The sequence below is a fragment of the Condylostylus longicornis genome, unplaced genomic scaffold, assembly GCF_029603195.1.
Source record: "Condylostylus longicornis isolate FDR11 unplaced genomic scaffold, ASM2960319v2 ptg000055l, whole genome shotgun sequence".
NCBI lineage: Eukaryota > Metazoa > Arthropoda > Insecta > Diptera > Dolichopodidae > Condylostylus > Condylostylus longicornis.
This window is the reverse complement of record NW_026578024.1, coordinates 15,857,256-15,877,582: the sequence shown is the minus strand read 5'-3', so window position 1 is coordinate 15,877,582 and position 20,327 is coordinate 15,857,256. Positions and strand designations below refer to the sequence as shown.

Sequence of the window (20,327 nt, the reverse complement as noted above, 5' to 3'; positions counted from 1 at the left end):
AAAATGCGAGATCAAGTACGTTGCTTCCAACTCCTGTACTAGCCCTTTTAAAAAAAGCTTATTTGAAGCTTCTATTTTAGCGGAAGAGAAGTTATAAGCAAAAGAGAATGGGCAAAAAGGAATTCCGTGAAAATTGTTTAAAATTCCTGTTGACAGTTAGTTCTGAACAAAAATTTTACTCATTTTTTATACCCCAAATAATGATATTTTTTATGTTACTGATTACTGAATCACCCTGTATATATTATATTCTTTTTTTTTTCATTCCATGTCTAAAAACATTTAAATTAGAATTTTTATATAGCGTAACAAATGTAATACTTTTACCATTTACCTTTACATGAACGTGTATATGTGCACATTTGAATAAATTTATAAAGTTATTTGAGTCACAAATTTTTGAATAAGAGTTTCCTTATTGTGATTTGCGAAAAAGTCGACAAAACCGCGGTTCTAATACAATCCAACTGTATTTTCCAGACGTATTTGCCTTGAAGACAAAAACGTCTAAAGAAAAATATTTAATTTTTTTTTTTCTTAAATTTATTTTTGCTTTTTTTCTGTCTTTCAAAAAAAAATCCAATTTTATAGTTATACGTGACTTTAAATAATAAAATGCAAGAATATTTTGTTTCGCATAGTTGTTCAGAATAATTCTAGGATTTTCCTAAACCCAAGATACATACTATTTTTATAAATTTTCTAAGACCTTATAAAAATGATTTTATTTTTATAAGGTGAATTTAAATGTCATTACCAGCCTAATCGTATCTCGCTTTCCAATTTCTATGAACTTTAATATTTAAATTCGGGGTTTTAAAATAATGAATCTATGATATTTTTAAAAAGACCAGGATTCGGAAAGTGAAATAATGGTCGGATGGTTTGATGGAATTTGATATTTGAGTTCTGGTTGTTATCGAAACTAACTCGAGGACTTTTCAGAGAACTGAGAGCCAAATTTACACTTTTCTAAGTTTGTTACCTAAAAGATTGCTAACTTCCTTAAAATTAAAAGAAAATGTATAAAATGCATTTTCATTATTTTCTGTAACACTTTCGCTTACGCTGAACTTCTCATTCATATTCTAGACTGAACATCCCACTGTTAAAAAAAAAGTGATTAAATTTCGTATACAATACGGAATAAATCTTCTCACTCAAAAATAACATTATACAAACATAATAGGATAGTTACTCCCTTTCTTCCACGGGGCGAGTAAAATAGCAAGATAGACGATTAGGCTCTTAGTCAAAATTAAAATTCAAATACTGCTCACGTCTTTCAACGTCTGGACGGAGTACCTATCGATATACCTCATTAAACTCTTTATTCCTGATGTTGTATAACATTAGATGTACTTAGTTATTTTTTGAAAATTTGAAAACTATTTTGTTAAAATAACTATATGCAAATCCCGTTCCGATATTTGGTGTTATAAATAAAATATAACAATAATGTTATAACACTTACGATGTGCAATGCAAGTTTTGTGATATAGACAGAACATTATAAATAGAAGATGATTTTGTATTAAAGTTTTTTTTGTTTATCTTTGATCCCAGAATAGTTATTTCACCTTCAAATTATCTTATAAATATGTTGTAGTTATTTACTCAGTGAAGATATTTTCTTTAGAAAAACATTGGAATTTAGTATTTAAATGCGTTTGTATATTTTAAAAGTTTCTTGATTTTATACTGTACCGATTTATTAACACACCCATATATTATGTATGAAGGTACATAAAACATTTTAATTTAAAAAGTCGTCATATAAGGGAAAACTTTTCTTTTATTCTGGGGATGAACTTTAAAATGATATTCTTCTTATATTTGTTTATAGTTATTTTTTGTATAACAATGTGCGACATACACACTATTCATTTTTACGAGCTTAATGAAAACAGTGATTATGTGAAATAAATTTAAAATAATAATGTAGTAAGAATTCTTTAATTTTAAAGTTTTACTGTGATTGTGAAGAGTGTATAAAAGATTTTAAATTTTATCTCAGTAGAATTTTATTTATTGAACCTTAAAAAAGTAAAATCATCGTTGAAATCTACCCAGCTTGTGAAAGTCTGAAATTTAAATTTAAGCCCATGCAGGTGGTACTTCGCTGGGCAGTGCCCCGTGAAGAAATTCGCAATAGTGCGAACCCGGCTCCTGCTCATCCCCAGCAACTCTGCGGTGAATCCGCTGGAGCACGCCGAAAGAAACACTTTCGCATGACGGCACCCTTCCGTGCCCCGCCAGTGGCGGCCGCATTCCGCCGCGAGCAGGCAGACAAGCCTGGCCCCCACGGCAGCGGCTGCACAAAGTCAGCCCCAGATCCCCTCCGCGCCAGCTCATCGGCAACTTCGTTGCCCGCATTTGGACCCGTCCGCATACTACACGCTCGAACCCGACCTAAGTACCGGACCACCCCGATCCCACGTCCATCAATCAGGAAACAGAACCCTGTACCTGTGGTCGAAGTTGTACCGCGGCAGACAGGTATCCGACATGGTTATTCTTAGAATCGGATCGCTCTCAATGAAGTCTCTGTGAGTTCTGTGGGCCAACTTTAGCCCTGCCCCGTTTCGCCAGAGAGAAGTCGGTAAGTCACTAGCCGAGCTTCCTTCAATATATGGAGGTGCAGTGGCGGCAACCCGATCATCACCTCCAATGCAGCGGTGTGAGCCGTCCGCATTGCCCCGGTCACTCCCAGGCAGGCCAGCCTCTGTAGCTTTTCCAGCTTGGCCCTCACACCCGCCTGCTGAGCCTTACGGCACCATACAATCGACGCATAGGTGACGATGGGCCTAGCAAGAGCCGTATATAGCCACAGTGCTATTCTGGGACTAATTCCCCAGGTCGCTCCGATGAAGCTCCTACACGTCCACAAGGCCGCCGTAGCTCTCCCGATAACTCTATCTATATGGGTATTCCAAGAGAGACGATCATCCAGGGTTACCCCTAGATACTTCACCTCCCTAGAATAACTAATACGTTCACCAAAGAGAATTGGGCTTGTTAATCTATCCCTGCTTCTGCGTCTGGTGAAGGCGACTAAAGTGCTCTTGATTGGATTTATATTTAACTCAACGCCTTAGCACCACCTTTCCACAACACGTAAATTTTGCTGTAGAAGATCATAAATAGTGCTCTCAAATTTTCCCCGCACGACGAAGGCCACATCGTCGGCGTATCCCCAGACACGCGCTCCGGACCCCTGAGAGCAGCGATTAGATCATCCACTACAATGGACCACAGGAGGGGCGAAAGAACCCCGCCCTGCGGACATCCTTTTGCAGCGGAGATGAAGAGTATATCGTCAGCTATCTTGGACTTAATAATTATATCCTGTAGCATCCGATTAACCCATCTGCTAGTCGTCGCATCAATCCCTCGTTTGTGCAACGACTCACAGATGACATGATATGGGGTGTTGTCAAAAACTCCCTCTATATCAAAGAAGCAGCCAACTGCCACCTCCCGCACCTCCAGTGAGTTTTCGAGGACCCCCACCAGACTCTGCAGAGCGAGTACAGTAGACCTTCACGACTGATAGGCGTACTGAGATTCATGCAAGGGATTGCTTCCCAGTGCATCGTCCCGTATGAATCTATCAATCACTTTTTCCATTGCTTTCAATAAAAGAAGTAACGCTGATTGAACGGAAAGACCTTGGTTGGTTGCTTGGTCACTTACCCACCTTCGGAATATACGTCATTTTAGCCACCCTCCATGCCTGAGGGATGTAATCCCATAGTTGGCACGAAAAATTTCCAACAGTGCTCTGGCGATATGTTGGAAACCCCTCTGCAAAAATGCAGGATATATCCCGTCATCACCTGGAGATTTGAAGGGCCTGAAAGAGAAAACAGCCCATCTAACCCTGCCCATCGTGAAGACTAGACGGGATCGTTGCCAGTCATCCCTCCTGGGTCAGGCTGCCCTCGGTTCAATGACCGCTTTTGAGTGATTCCGAAGAATCTCCGAGTCAGGAAAGTGCGATGACGCCATAAGCTCCAACGTCTGCTTTCCGTTCTCAGTCATGGAGCCATCAGAACGTTTCATTAGGCCCAACCCGCTAGCATACTTTTTGGAAAGCACCCTTGAAAACGCGCACTGCTGGAGAGTTCATCAATGCCCTTGCAGAACGCCCTCCACGAGATTCTCTTCGCTTTCCTAATTTCTTTATTGCATTTTGTGAGTGAGTCTTTATACTCTTCCCACGAACCCGACGCCTTGACCTTATTGAATAGCTTTCTGGTCTTTAGTCTAAGCCTTGAAAGCTCTTCATTCCATCACGAGCACTTCCTATTGCTCCGCCTCGGCTTAGCGCGGCAACTCCCATGATATTATATTTTATTGTATATAAATTTACATAAGTATATATGCATATATATTATATGATATATATTAAAATTGCAATATATAAAGTAATAAAAATCGCACTAGTAATAGCCGCCGTCAGAGCCTCGTTGGCCAGCTCGATATCCATCACCGTTCTGAGAGAAGCAGGAGTGGATCCAATTCCATCCATGGGGAGTGTTTCGAATTGACTCCAATCTGTGGATTGGGGTAACCGAAACATTTCTTCTGCCAGGCTCCCGGAGACCATGATATCAAACCTAATCTGCCTATGATCGGACATGGATGTCTCATTTGAGACATGCCATCCCCTATCCCTAGGGATAGGGTTATGTCAAGGACCTCTTCAGTAATTGCATTTATGAATGTCGGCCTATTGCCCTCATTCAAAACCATTAATTTATTGCTATATAATATATATAAATTCAAGTAGGCACTCACCTCTTTTGTTTATATTACTGCTTCCCCAGACGGTGGGCATTGGCATCACTTCCTATTATTAGTTGGAAGTTCCTCCTTCCACAAAAGTCCACTAGATCCTTCAGTTGGTTATCCGGGTGGGCACAGTCCCCCGGGAGGTAGGATGAGCACACAATGAACTCTGTCCAGCCCCCGCAGGACTTCACCTTCACCTACGCAGCTACTTGATCCTTAGAACAGTAATCTGGGATGGGAAAATACGTGAACCTTTTACTAAACAAAATGCAAGCCCTAGGCCTGCCCCCAATTGCATTATCATACAATACCTCACCTGTTAGGCCCTTAACCTGATCCTTGACTATGTAAGGCTCTGGGATAAGGGCAATATCGAGGTGATCCTCCATAAATCTAAGAGCTAGAACATCAGTAGATGCCCTAGCATGCTGTAGATTTATTTGGATGCACCTCACAGCCATATCATTTCCTCCGGCTCTTGTCTATGGGCTTTGGCCCTTTAGACAAAGGCTTTAAATGAGCCTTACCTCCCATTGCCGCCTTTTTACACATCTTGGTTGGAGTCCCAGGTGCCACGCTAGCCCCTCCAACAGCAAATACCGAAGCAGTTCCGGGCTTTCCATAGGCTTGAGCCCTTTTGGTTCACCCGGGACGCTTGTATTTGGCGTGCTGGTCGATGGTCCTTCTGTTTCCCTTGCCCCCATTTTCGGAGCGACTTTAGACTTTCCAATGAGTTTTGGCTCTTTTGGTTGGCCTGAAGTGCTCGTCGTTGTTGCGGTGGGCATTGGTTTTTTATTTTGTCCTGTCCTGCCGCCAGCACCTTGAGAGGATTTCCTTCCTTTAACCCGAACGGTAACACGGAAGAAATTCAGGAAAAGTCGGACTCCGCTTTCCGTAGATCTTCCAATCCGGAATCATCCACGGAAAAGGTGATGGAGCAGCCCCCGTCCTTTTCCTTATCCATCTTCAGCACCCTCCAGGAACTTATCTTGAAGCCGGGATTTTGCTTCCCTTTCCTACTTAGAAATTTGTCCCTGGAGAGACTGACGGTTGTCTCGTCCTTTGGTATGTAGGTGACCCAGACATGCTGTTTGGGCATGTCCTCGCCATCCAGTACCACGACGTCGCAACCGTCCCAAGGTTTTATCTTCCTGCAGACACTGGTTATCCACTCCCTGGTGTTTTGATTGTTGCATGTTACGGATATCCATCCGTCCCTTTGCAACGCTGCAGTGAATTGTGAGTGAGAGTCCACAACTTTATCCATTTCATCCATGATGGCTACTTTGATTTTCCCCATCTGAACTTCGGATAGCCTTTCCTCTGGATGCAGTCTATGAGTGATAGCCACCTTGACCTGTCCAAGGTTCAAGAGGATCCTGATTATCCGTCTGAATCGGAGGCGCCGCCTTTTCCTTTACTGGCGTGAGAAGGAGTTCCTCCTCTGCGTCAGTCGAGAGAAGCTCTGGTTCCGAAGACCCTTGAGCACTAACTAGGTTTATGTTGTCCTTAGTATTGTTGTTGTTGTTGTAATTGTCACTGTTGTTATTGTTGTTGTTGTTGCAGTTGTTGTGTTTGTCACAGTTGTTGTTCTTGTTGTTGCTGTTTTTGCTGTTATTGTTTAAGTTCTCCATTTTTGGTCCCACGAATAGCGCGGGAAAGTAAAGTCACCCATGGCAGAGCCCGGCATACAATGGGAAGGCTTGTTTAAACTGGAGGGTGCCTGGTATCCAGAGTCCGCATACTAACGACTAAGCTCCCCCTTAGCCACGCAGTCATCGGCATATGCTGTTTCACCTTGACTTGGGACGCCTGTCGTCAGCTGACGTATAGATATAGGGCTGAAACTCAAAAAGTAAGAGGCTCGCCGCGAGACATGACCACGACATGAACGTAACTTTGATGGTTTCAATCACCCCTTTATCCTCCGCCATTACCGGGGCCCACCACTAGGAGGTGACAGTGCGGTTTTGGGCCCCAAATAGACTGCGGTTTTGGTTTATTTAATAGACTACACAAATCGTTCATCCTAAATCTATGCAATCCTTAAAATATTTTCGTATATGAATAAAAGTAATTTTAATGGTGTTACAAACACATAGATTGTTTTTAAAAGCTGTATTTTCGCTTATTAAAGGAAAAAGTGCTACATTACAAACCATTGGTTTGACCCAACCTTACAAGTATATTATAGAACATTACGTTACAGATTCAATAATTTTATAAAATTACTAAGACTTATGTGCATGATCTATTGAAAACTCTATTGGACTAAATTCTATGGGACTAAATATTTTCTTTATCCTAAACCTTTAACTGTATTTTTAGCCGGAACTTGAAGAAGTAGTGGCTCATCAAAACAACTATAAATTGTTTCAATCACGTGAAGTATTCTATGGCAATCAATATAAGAATTTTAAAACGAGAAAATAAGGTTTCACCAAAGAACCCTGTGGCAATTTATTATTTATCTGAAGATGATATTTCGTAATCTCCTTACGAAAAGTTAATTGAACTTTCATGATTACTCGTATATAGTTTTTTTTTGAAAATTACAGTGCTAAAAGTAAAAGTCCTAGAAGTATCGATGATACCGTTTTTTCAAGCCAACAATTTTGAGAACTCTACTATCACATCATAAAGTTTCACAAATTCAAACCGAAATTATTCTCATTTATGGTATTCTCTTCCTTCAGTGGTTTTTGGTTGTTAGTATGTAGATTGTATTTAAAAAAAATTCCATAAATTTAATTTTGTAATAATAATTTTATGAAATTTTAGATCGTAACTGTAAAAAACATCCAATAACAATATTTGAGTGTAATTTATATATCGATTACTTCCAAATTACTTGTGCAATACAGTTTATAGTATGAGTTATACAATACAACAAAACCTCTTAATCCCGTAATATTTTGTCTATAAGAATTTCGATTCTTTGCGGTTTCGTTAGGTGGCAGCTATTTATTCCAATTTCACTTCTTATATTTAAAATTTTCTGGATATCATTAAACATTTTTTCAATTACATAAACCAAACATTTGATTTCGTTAATTATAAGTGTTCCCTTTAATGCCATATAGGGTATAAAAACATACTAGTATGTAATAAATCTTTGAAAATATTTAAAAATATAAAATAAACCCAATTTTTTTATTATTATTTAATTAACTGTGAATAAATTAGAGTTCAGAAATATAGAACGAAAATCGATTATAAATTAAGTATAAATTTATACCAGTGTGGTCTTTATGATTTTCATGTATTCTATGTACATATAAGTACATTCACTACGTGTGTTGATTTATGTACATTAAATTTACAAAATAAAACATCAAACTTTTATTAAAAATAATTTCTAAAATCTTCAATTTGTGTCGAATAATTCAAATCATATAAATTATATTTAAAAATAAAGTGTTTTTTTATTATTTTCTCATTGAATATTATTAAGATCATTAAATTTGGAAATTTAACTAGAAAACATCTGTTTTTAGCAAATCATATTATATTCATGTTTGTATATGAATAAACCATCTGTATTACAACGTATTCACACACACTAGTTAATTAACCGGCATAAATACATAAAATATCAAAAGTTCTTTTTTAAAAAAAGCACTTTCCACTAATAAGATCAAGTATATTGGAAAATAGAAAATAGTCTTGACATGTACCTTATATTGTATACCAAAATTGTACGGAAGCAAGTCAATGGTGTAGAAAGCCGAATTGCCTCGACTATATCTAATTCAAATAGAGTTGTGGCGTTTTTTTAAATAAACCAAGTTTTTAGTTTTTGATTTAAAGCTGAGACAGATGGATGGACTTAAGCGACTTAAAATTCGACACTGAGCAAGAATATTTATATACATGTCTAAATCTTAGCATTACAAACAGAATAGTAAATTTATAATATCTTTCGAACATACATTTGTATGAGTATAAAAAGTAGATGTGTATAAGCATTATTATTGCAAAAATACCTACATATCAAACAAATTAAAAATGTTATAGATTCTTCTTATATCTAAACCTGTTAAATACTTATATACAACCTTTAGCATAGCAATTCATATCAATTTTATTGGCATTGAAAGGAAAATTTAGGAAAAGTATATTAGTTTTTAATATTATTATGTTTTGTATGAAATTAATTGATATTACTTTTCTCTAGCATACACAAGCTTAAATGTATGTAGAATGTATTACAGAAAATAACGTTCACGCAAATTGCTTATGCTGTTTTTAATTATTGGTAATATATAAAAGTATATACGTTCTGTATAAAGAACGCCTTCTATTATATGTATATTAAATAGCGAAGTAGGTACCTCTATACCTATGAATGTATCTGTAATATGAACATATTCTCATTAATAATTTTGGTTTACTATTTGATTTAGTTTTAGAAACAGGAAAAGGATATATGTATATACGTGTAGCAAGTATTATTTAAGTATCATGTTATTGATTTCATATAGTTTGCGGTTTTTATTTTCCTAAAAAGAATATTTATATATTTCAAAATCAACAGAAAATAATATACATGCGTATGTACATATGCGATACAAAATAAATTTTAAATGTATAAGATTTCTACATAATTATTTGCCCACAAAATTTCTAAACTGTATAAGTGAAATTAACATATTAATAATATATAGCTAAGGGAAAATTCCGCAAAATAGTTGTTTAGCTAACATAAGTAGAAATAAGATTCGAATTCGGAGATCCGAATTGTAACTAAATAGCGGATGTTAGTTACATATATTATGTTAGAACATATATTATAATTATTATTTCGATGGTGCAAGGAATTAACGGTCTATATAAGAAACAGAGTTTTAAAACGAAAGTAAACAGGAAAAAAATAATAAAAATATTTTACATTGAATTGAAGAAATTAAATTCAATTTAGACGTATGCCTTATGGTGGGTGATAACTATAAAGAATAACAAATTCTTTATATTTTAAAATGTTATTTCCGAATTACATGTTATGTTTAACTACAAATTTTATATGAAAAAAATCTGTCAAAGTAAAACTGTCAAATTTTTCAGGATAACATGTTTCTCAAATTATGTTTTCCTATTATGAATTGATTATTTTTGGTATTTTTTCTGCAAATCAAAAGAAAATCTGAAAGAAACTTCAAAAAATTTTTAAAAAAATTTAAATCGAAAAATATTTCAAAATACAAAAATTTCATGAATACAAAAAACAAAAATATTTTTTTTTTTAATTTTTAAATAAACAAAATGTTAACCAAAACAATTTTGTATGATACTCGTATGTTAATGTTAATGTTAATATTTGTATGATACTCGCGCAGTGTAATGTTATTATTCTGTAATCTGAGTAAACTACACAAGAAATATAACCCAGCATTTACACGTACAAGTTACTTGCAAGAAAGTTGCAATACATACAAAAATTTTACTAACACATTGAAATATTTCTACTTGCTTGTTTACTTGCAGTTCAACTTGCAAGAAAATTTTGCTGCCAGTAATTTGAGCAAGTAATTTGACATATTGAGAAATTCACAAAAAAAAATTTGTTGTTTTGATTTTTTTTTTTTTTTAATTTAAAATTTTTGAATTTTGTTTTGAAAAAATTAAACTTAGCAAACTTATGGTTTCTAAAATTTATAAACAATTATATATATTGCTAGTTGTTTTCTTCTCAAAGACATTTTCAAAAATTAACTTGCTAAACGCCTACGTCATAATAGCAAGTAATTTGACATTTCGAAAAACTAATTGACAATTAATATTATACAAACTTGCTTGCAAGTAACTTGTATGTGTAAATGCTGGGTAAAAAGAAAAATTCAAGGCAATTTTAATCATTTATTTTTCTTTCTGAAAAAATTAAAATAATAGTAGGAGCCTTTTGAAAATATATTAAAAAAAATGGGAATATTCAAAAATATTTAAATAAGAATACTTCGAAATACATACAAATACGTTTAAAGAATTAGGAATTGTTTTGCAAATCTTGTTACTGCGGAATAATACTTCAGAAAATAATTTCAGCTTGGTGACCTGATAGATACATGTGTATTCGGTAATATTCCACTGGAATAATCTCAATTGTGAATTGCTCGAAATAGGAATGAAATGCATGCATACATACATACATACATATGTAGATAAAATTAATTAAATTTCAAAATTAAAGTCATAAGTATTTTAATAATTAATTAAGTATAATATGCAAATTTATTAAGTGTGTATATGTGTTTACTTTTAGAATATTACTAATTTATTTTTCTTTTTCTAATTTCAGGGGACCATTTTCAATTGTTAGACGTTGTATACATAGAGAATCAAATGTACAATTTGCTGTAAAAATAGTCGATGTAGCAAAATTTACTTCTAGTCCTGGTTTAAGTACGGCAGGTATGTCATTTATATAGAATATTATAATTTTCATATTAAAAAGAGTTTTTAATATTATTTTACAATTTCAATATATGAAAATATGAATGCAGAATTTAACATGAAAATATGTTAATGCAGAATTTAACATGAATGCAGAATTTAACATGAATGCAGAATTTAACATGAAAATATTAAATTCAATGAGACAACTTAAAAGATCGAGTAAACTACATATAATTAATAGTTTTTATTGAAGTTTTTGAATTTTAAAATTTAATCGTAAATGTCGCAAAATAAGATTAATTTTCCAAAAACACAGCTATTATGTTTTAACCCTTTCGACCGGGCTGGTACACGTTTATGTACCAGTAATGTAAAAATATCCCTAAAATTTAAAAATTGCATTGTATTTGGTTCTGTGCTGCATTCATTAGTTTTTACAAGATTCGGCACACTAAATTTTAACACGAGTTTTTTCATCACAGACAGTTTATTTTATATAAAGTATTAGATTTCACACGTGAATCATGTGCTGATTATACTATTCGAAAGCCGGGTCGAAAGGGTTAATTAATATTAACAAATCTACCGACTTGAACATTATTGGAAACCTATTTTTGTTGTAATTAAATTTGTCTTTCATAATGTTTGTTATTAATATTTACGAAAAAGAATTAAAAATCAAAATGATATAACAAAATAAGGGGTTATTAAGTAAATCAAATAATAGAGAATTTTTAATAAAAATGAAATTAAATTTAAATATCAGAATCCTTTAAATTCTTTATTTTGTTGTTTTAGTTTTAGTTTATCCTTTAAAATATCGCATTGCAGTTGTCGCATTCATGCTAAATTCCATTGAATTTCAAAAAAAAAAAATTATATATTTTTTTTTCTACACCAAATGCATATTTTGCGGTTTCCTTTTATTGTTTGTTATCAACTAAATTAACTTGTATATAAAGGATAATAAAGATAAAGAAGAAAATATGTGAAATTTCTTTGACTTTGTGATAACAATTTTAGTATTCAAGTGTAGAGTTTTTAATAAAAAAATACCAAAAAATTTCTTGTTCTAAATGCTAAATTAAAAAAAAAAAATAAAAAATACATATACTAAATAAATTTTTTTTTATTTACACTTCTAGATCTTAAAAGAGAAGCAACAATATGCCATATGTTAAAACATCCACATATAGTTGAACTTTTGGAAACATATAGTTCCGAAGGCATGCTTTATATGGTATTTGAATTGTAAGTATATTTTCAAGAATTTTAAAATATTTTAATAGAAATTCAAATAAATAAATAAAAATTTTGCAAAATTGAGCCGAAGTTCCTATAGAGCAAATATAACCTCACTCTTTAATATTAAATTTGTCATATAGAAATAATAGAGAAATCCATGCTGTTTTGTATTATCAAAAGCATTTTTATTCGAGTATAGAAAAGTCAAGCATGCTTGTAATAGTTTATTTTTATTGATAATTTCAAAAAAATATTTTTTCTAAATTTTACACCTATACTAGAAGGCATTGTCCTGGCCACCGCTTAAAGAGGGCAACTCTCATTTTTTTTTTATGGTTTTTAAAAAAATGTATAGAGTTTATATGAAGAAAAAAAAATTATGGCCATCCTTTTATATTTTAGGTCATTTACATCTAAAAATACCTATTTTCTAGAGCTTTATCTCGATGTTTACAAAAAAAAATTGCCAAAAGAAGGAAATTTGCTTTCGAAATTAATTTTATTAAAAACACACATCCTAATCAAACCTTCCATCAAAATAAATTTTAAATTGAAAAATTTTTATATTTCAAATTCACAAAACTCTACGCGTTATTTTCCTTTTATTACAAAACTTAATTGAAAACATTATTGTATCCAAGAAAATAAAAATATAAAAATAAATTAATACAAAAGTCAAAACTTTGAACGAAATGGACCTACTTCCTCAATAGGTTTTTCAAACTAAAAAATAAATTGACGAAAAACATACGAATTATATCGAAGTTGACCCGATTGAAGCAGTTCGGTAATTTTTTCAATGCGGTTGCCCAGTACTTACTAGGGCAGTGCCAGAAGTAATAAATTTATATGGCGGAATAAATTATTTGACATTCATATTAAGCATGTGTATGCCTTAATTACATATATTATATGGCTTTCAATAATAATCCTTAAACAATTTTTGTGCTAGTTTCATATAATTACTAAAATTTATTCGTTTCCATTACATTATCAATTACAAAACTTCTCATAATTGTTATAAATTTACACTTTTAATTTAAAATTGCAAAAATATTTTTATAAAAAAAAAAAAGTCTTGTACCTATTGTACAATAATTTATTCCGTAAAAGTTCTCTTTAAAATGGAAATACTTACTTATAAATTTCTTTCGCAAAGTTTATTGTTCACTGATCTGTTTATATTGGTACGGCTGTATAACAGAATATTAAAGTAAATTTGCAGTGCCTATGCTACATATAACAAAATATTTAGATAAGATTTTTTTTCGTGTAGGTTGAAAATTTCTTGAATTAACCATTAATAAATTTTGAATTCAATCACAATTCAAAAAATTTCATCTTTTTAAAAAATCACGAAAAATAAACACATATACACTCAATATAATGAAATGATTGTATATACATAGGTTAAATTATTCAAAATTAATCCCGCCATTTTTATTATTTTTTATTTTATTTGTTTGTCTTCTCTTAAAATTTTGATATTGTTATAAAAATTTTTGTTTACATTGTACGCTTGCATACAAACATATACATATTTCTATATAATTACAATGAGTGAGTCCTTAGAAGTTATAAAATAAATTTTTAAATTATTTTCATTTCCTTTCATTAGACAGATTAATTTACAAAGAAGAAAATAAAGAAAATTTTATTTCAAAATTTTTTTGTTTGTATTTTTCAAATTTTGAAGTACTTTACATACATATATAAAAAATATTGTTAGAATGGTTATTTAAGCGAAAAAACGCGTAAATAAAATTTTCCACAATATTATTAAAAAAAATTTTTATTTTCAGTTCTAGGAAACTTTTTCTATTGTTGAATTCACAAATTTCTTGTCTTTTTTTCCATTTCCTTAAAGCTAAATTATAATATTTTTAATAGAAATTGAATCAGAATGTGTTGATTAAAACGTGCTAATGTTTTGTACATGTTTATTTGTATATGGGTATTGTCTACTACTGTCTGGTAGTGTTTACTAAATGGTTAATAATTTTAGTCTTTATTCATTCTCAATCTAAAAGAAAATTTTTTAAAGAAACCTCGTAATTCCATTTCAATAAATTATATTTAATTATATTTAAAATTTGGGGCTCAATTTGTAAAAAATTGAGCCAAAATTGAGCCAAGTAATAATTTTAATTTTTAAAATATTTTTAAAAATTAAAATTTTTACAAATCTGAATAAAAGAATTAGATTTAGATCACTTTTGTGGCTCTTGGATTTCGTGCCTTTGCAAAATTTTGTATTGAATATATTTGGTATACACAGGTTAGATAATTTTTCTAAATGTTTTTCTTAATAAAATTGTCTGAAACCTGTTTTTGGAAGCAAAAGAAATGAAATTTTTGTCTTATTGTTTTTGCAATAGACCGTTTTGTGAATGAATTAATATTAATTTTTTTCTAATAGTTTTATGCAATTTAATTCAAAATTGACCAATTCGTATAGTTGGGCCACTAGTTATTAAAATTTTTGAATTTTTCAAAAGAAGAGTGTTCAATTTTATAATCAGCTAAAATTTTCTATTTCTGAAGAATACGTAAAAATTCCTTTTCAATATAAGCAAAAGAATTCTTACAAGATTTTCCCTTTTTTCTTAGAAATGTTTCAGTTTGTTTTTCTTTAAAATTTTACTTACTAGTTCAAATATAGTTAATATTCGTACTGTTGGTACTATGTATGCAAATTGTATTCCTTAAGGTCCTATTTTTATCATAGAAAAAATCAACATAAAATTTCTTTTTTTTTTTTTTGCTTGTAAATTTTTGACTTTAATTTTTTTGTTGTTCCATCAAAAATTTTCTTTAAGTTTTTTTTGTTTTTTCTTTACTAATATTAACAAGGATATGAAAAAATTGTTTAACAAGTAGCAAAAATGGTTTCACGCTAAAATAGATAATTGAGTCACTTGGTGACTTGGTTTTGTATTTTTCTTATTTTATTTTTTTTTTATTTCTTTTTTAACATCTTTATAAAAGTATGAAGTATTTACCCTTCCATTTATAATTTTTTAGAAATTGTTATTATCTAGAACGGTAGATTTTTCAATAAGTTTTTTCTGAAAAATCATTTCGGAAAATTTATTAATGCTAATATTGTTTTACCTGAAATTTTCAAAAGTTCATAATTTTGATAAATTTCGAAACTGTCTACGTGGATCTTTTATGGATTAATGTTATTATTTAATTTTATTAGGATTAATTTAAATGGTAGATTTTAATCTGGACACCTACATCTGGACACTAAATTGAGAAAATACGTTTTCAGATGCCCTATAGTTTTCAAACTTATTGAAAAATTTTTAAATTTTTTCAATAGTTAAATAAGGAAAATTTTTTACGATATTTGTTTCAATCATGTTTTCTAAGGATATGAAAAAATAAAAGAACACATTTTGTTGTTGTTTTGCATGTCCTTCGATTTGTAAAACCACACTTACAATTATTACAGTAAGTAGCAAAGAAGATAAACAAAAATGTGTATATATTTTCGGCATATTATTGTAAGTGTATATGTGAATGTTTCATAGATTTATGAAATAAATTGACGCTTTATGGTTTTCAGTCCTTATGTTTAAAATAATATCCTTGGGGATACTTTTAAATTTTCTTCTCGACATTTTTCTATTTTTTGTGTTCAGGGTTAAACACAAATTTTAAAAGAAAAAAAAATTATTTTGAAGGTAAAAAAAAAATTTCAATTTTATACAGAAAAGGAAAATGTAAACACAAAATATAAGAATATTTATTTCAAATTATAGGACCTTATGCAAATTATTATTTGCGGTAATAAAAATATTAATTTAAATATGAAATTTTTTTCATTATAAAATGCTTATGTTAATAATACTTATATAATTTAAACAACTCCTCTAAAAATATTCATTGCATTTTCACTTGAATTAAATCAAATATTGTGAATTAATTATGCTATACTTATAGATTTTCAATAATAATTAAAATATTTAAATTGATTAATAAAAATAAAATATTTCAATAATTGAAATAGTAAATGAATAATTACGGAATAATTTTTATTCATTTTTTTTTTAAATTTAAGAATTGAGACTTATAAAATTTGTGATTATTTTAGGCATTTTTGGTATAATAGAAGATGAAGAATAGATTCAGTTAACTCTGTCAAATCTGTATGAAACTCGTACGAATAAATGATTTTAAATGCCGGAGATAATTGACATACAGTTTCATACAACCTCTTGCTATTTATATGTCTAGTGCTATTTTATTCATATATTGTAATTACCATATAAACCCATAAAATCTAAAAGAGTTCTATGAAAAACGATGGCGATATCGTGAAATTTCAACGACTTTTATCAAACTATTTGCTTGTACAAATTTTTAAAACCATTCACTGAATATTTTCTGAGATATGGTCATGAGATCTCAACAACTTTTAATAAATGTAGCTGCAATTTTACCATATTTGATTTGCAAAATTTAAATAATGTAGGTTGAACAGTTTTTAAAATTTTCAAATACACACTACAAAAAATAATTGTTACCTAAGCCGGTATCATGGAAATACCTTCTCGTGCTACCTTCGAGCGAAATTATTGTTCTAAATTTTGTTTTTTGCTATTAGAGAGAATGTAATTAGTGCAAGTGGATTAATGAAATGTTGTCATAAGATGTTAACACTACAATATTTGCTTTTAGTAAAAATCTTACAATATTCTCGAATGAAGATGTAGTTCTATTACATCTACTGTTTATTATGCCAGTAAAGTTTCTGATGCATCTCATAAAATAGCGAAAATGATTTTTGACTGCAAACGTACAAAGTACAGTGTTGATAATTTGTACAAAATGCTGTGTGAGTATAAGTGCAAAAAGTCGATGACCCTTGGCCTTGTTTTTCAATGCATTAGACGTTGCGGTTTAGGCTTCACGTGTATTTCATTTAGAATCAAACTCTAATAATGAAAGAAAAACATTTAACCGCCCTAAAGTTCTTCAAAATCTTGCAGAAAGGTTATTAATACCAGGCAGATTATAGATGTTGAAAAAACAAAGTAAAAAAGTAATTGATGCAATAAAGGCCAGACAATCTATAGCTTTAAAAATTAACTAAGAGTAAACATAAATACAAAATCGTACAATATTAACTATTAACAATGGAATTCAAAAATTATTTATTTTATATTACTAATTTGAGTATTCCTTTGAAATCTATGTAAATCATTGAGTCCTTGAATCTTATTTAAAACTCTATATGATCCAAAATCATATTATATTCTTCATAAATTTTTTTTTTCTGAAATAATCTTTAATTCTTTTTTTTATTTCTCTCATTGTAATAACGTTAATTCGTTTTCTCATTCAACATTTTAAATAAACTTGTAAATTTTAATTGTCTTAATTTAATATAATTTCCCTTTAAAATTCCATTGAGAATTTCTATATTGTTTTTTTTCTCTTATACTATAATATTATACAAAATAAGTATGTATGAATGTAGCTATACAATTATGCATCTATACAGAGTATTTTAGAAAATCTCAAAATCAATAAAACTTAATGAGTAGTAATATTATTTGATAATTTATTTAAATGAAGAAAATTTTTCAATAAAATCAAAATTCAATTCCCCTAACAATTATTTTAAGACTATGAGATTTTAATAATAATATTAGAGCTAGTAATAATTTTGTTGACAGAATATTTTAATTAAATCATTGATTTCATTCAAGAATTTAATTTAATTTATTATATTATCATAAATTATATTGATCACTTATTACCTAATAAACATAGCAAAAAAGAAAAAGTTTTGGAAAATCTGAAGGTGAGGAAAGAAAATAAAAATACAAACAAAACAACAAATTTGGGTCAAATCAATGGTTTGTAGTGTAGAACTTTTCTCTTCAACAAGTGAAAAATATTGCTTTTAAAAACACACTAGTTATGTACTACATTATTAAAATTGTTTTCATTCATATGGGAATATATTTCAGAGATTTAATACATTCAGGATGAACAATATTTCAAAAATTGCATACATTCAGGATGAGCAATATTTCAAAGATTGCATACATTCAGGATGAGCAATATTTCAAACATTGCATAAATTCCGGATGAGAAATGTATGCAATTTTTGAAATAAAACGAAAAAGAAATTTGAAGAGGCGTTAACATAATGCTCGAATTTAACGGTTAATTGCGTGAATTAAGAAAAATAATTATATTTTTTAATAACACGGCATTTCCCGTTAGCTTTCTGCATTTATAAAAATTTAGAAATGTAAGTTTACAGTTTCGGAAATACAAGCTGCCAAAAATTCAAAGATTTACAAATTTCTAGAGGCAATAACTTGAGAGTGAGCGGAGATGAAAAAAACTTTTCTTCTAACGAAATGAACTATTTATTAATTTCTAAAAGATACTAAAATTTCAAACTCCTACAAATTGCGGTCTAGAAGAGCAAACGATATCGAAAATTGGAAAAATGCTTGTGGTTTCATTACAATTAATAACTAAAAAATGCCTTTATTAGGGTTCTAGGGTGCAAGAGATGTATATACATATGAAATTTTAGCTTTCTATCTTCAATGGAGTAGAAGTTTCGTAAACATGTCCACGGACGGAATGGACAGAGTGAAACTAATAACCACCTTTTTTTAAAAATTTTTTTAGAAAAGTGCTAAAAAACGAAAATATTTAAATTTTCTTAATTTGAAACTTAATTAGTGTATAACCGCTACCGTTTTCAATAAGATTTTATTACCATAGTGATTTTATAGCGATTTTATTATTGCTCATTAGCGGGCACATTACTAAAAATAAAAGAATTTTTCATTTCTTTTGCTTGTTTTTCTTTTTTTTTTTTTGTTTCAAAGGATTACTAATTAATTAGAAGCAATGAAATTTTCTGATAATAAGAAATCCTATTGTGAAATTTTCTTTTTTATACCCTGCACTTCGTGAAGGGTATATTCACTTTGGTATGGAGTTTGTAACCACTTGAAGGAATCGTGGAAACTCGGCAGTCGTGTGTCCAATTTCAGGTCAGATATATTTCTGAGGTTTTGATGGAATTGCTTGACACGTTCGCGTAGCTGCCATACAATTCCGAAAGTTAAGTTTAAATATTTGGAAAAATATTAAAACTAAATGAAATATTAATGCTAGATTCATGGAAATCGGCCATCGTGTGTGTCTGACTTATACATAGGTCAGACTTAATATTCGTGAAGTTTCTATTAAGTGGTTTGACAGGTTCAAGTTATTGCCATTTAGCAATTAAAGTTACTTCTAAATATATTAAAAGCAAATTTTTAAACTGAGATTGTCAAAGTGCAGGGTATTATTCAGTCGGTTTATACCGATTGAAACGTTTTTACTTGTTATACCCGTACGAACGTATGTTCGAAGGGTATACTAAATTTGCCTTACCGTTTGTAAAGTTGAGAAATAACGGTCTTAGATATAGACTCAAGTGTATGTTTTTGATCAGCGTCGAATTCTGAGTTGATTTAGCTTTGTCTGTCCGTCCGTCCGTCCGTCCGTCCGTCCGTCCTTCCGTCCTTCCGTCCATCCGTCCGTCCGTCCGTCCGTCCGTCCGTCCATCCATCCGTCCGTCCGTCCGAACGATAACTCAAAAACTAATTGAGCTAAGTTCACCAAATTTTCCCAAATGATTTATTGTAGTAAGTGCCAGAACCCTATTTAAATCGGACATGATCAGGGTACCGGTTCGGGTAGCTGCCATACAACTTCAAAATTTATTTAGCTATATCTCAGAAACTATAAAAGTTGTGGTATTGAAATTTCACACAAACGAATATATTATTAGGGCCAATGTGTCTCATAAAAGTCGTTGACATGGTCAACTCTATTTTTTTTCTCATTTTATTTTTAAA

The 20,327-nt window shown here is 30.7% G+C and overlaps 1 protein-coding gene across 1 annotated transcript in view; it reads left to right on the top strand.

The window, feature by feature from the left end:
• The first annotated feature begins 11,090 nt into the window (after positions 1 to 11,090).
• LOC129611955 (peripheral plasma membrane protein CASK-like) overlaps positions 11,091 to 20,327 on the top strand; it is a 74,084-nt gene continuing 64,847 nt past the window's right edge. The window contains exons 1-2 of the mRNA XM_055525384.1: positions 11,091 to 11,205; positions 12,336 to 12,441. Coding sequence (XP_055381359.1) covers positions 12,365 to 12,441 — 77 coding nt within the window. The 5' untranslated portion in view covers positions 11,091 to 11,205; positions 12,336 to 12,364. The remainder of the gene's footprint in view (positions 11,206 to 12,335; positions 12,442 to 20,327) is intronic.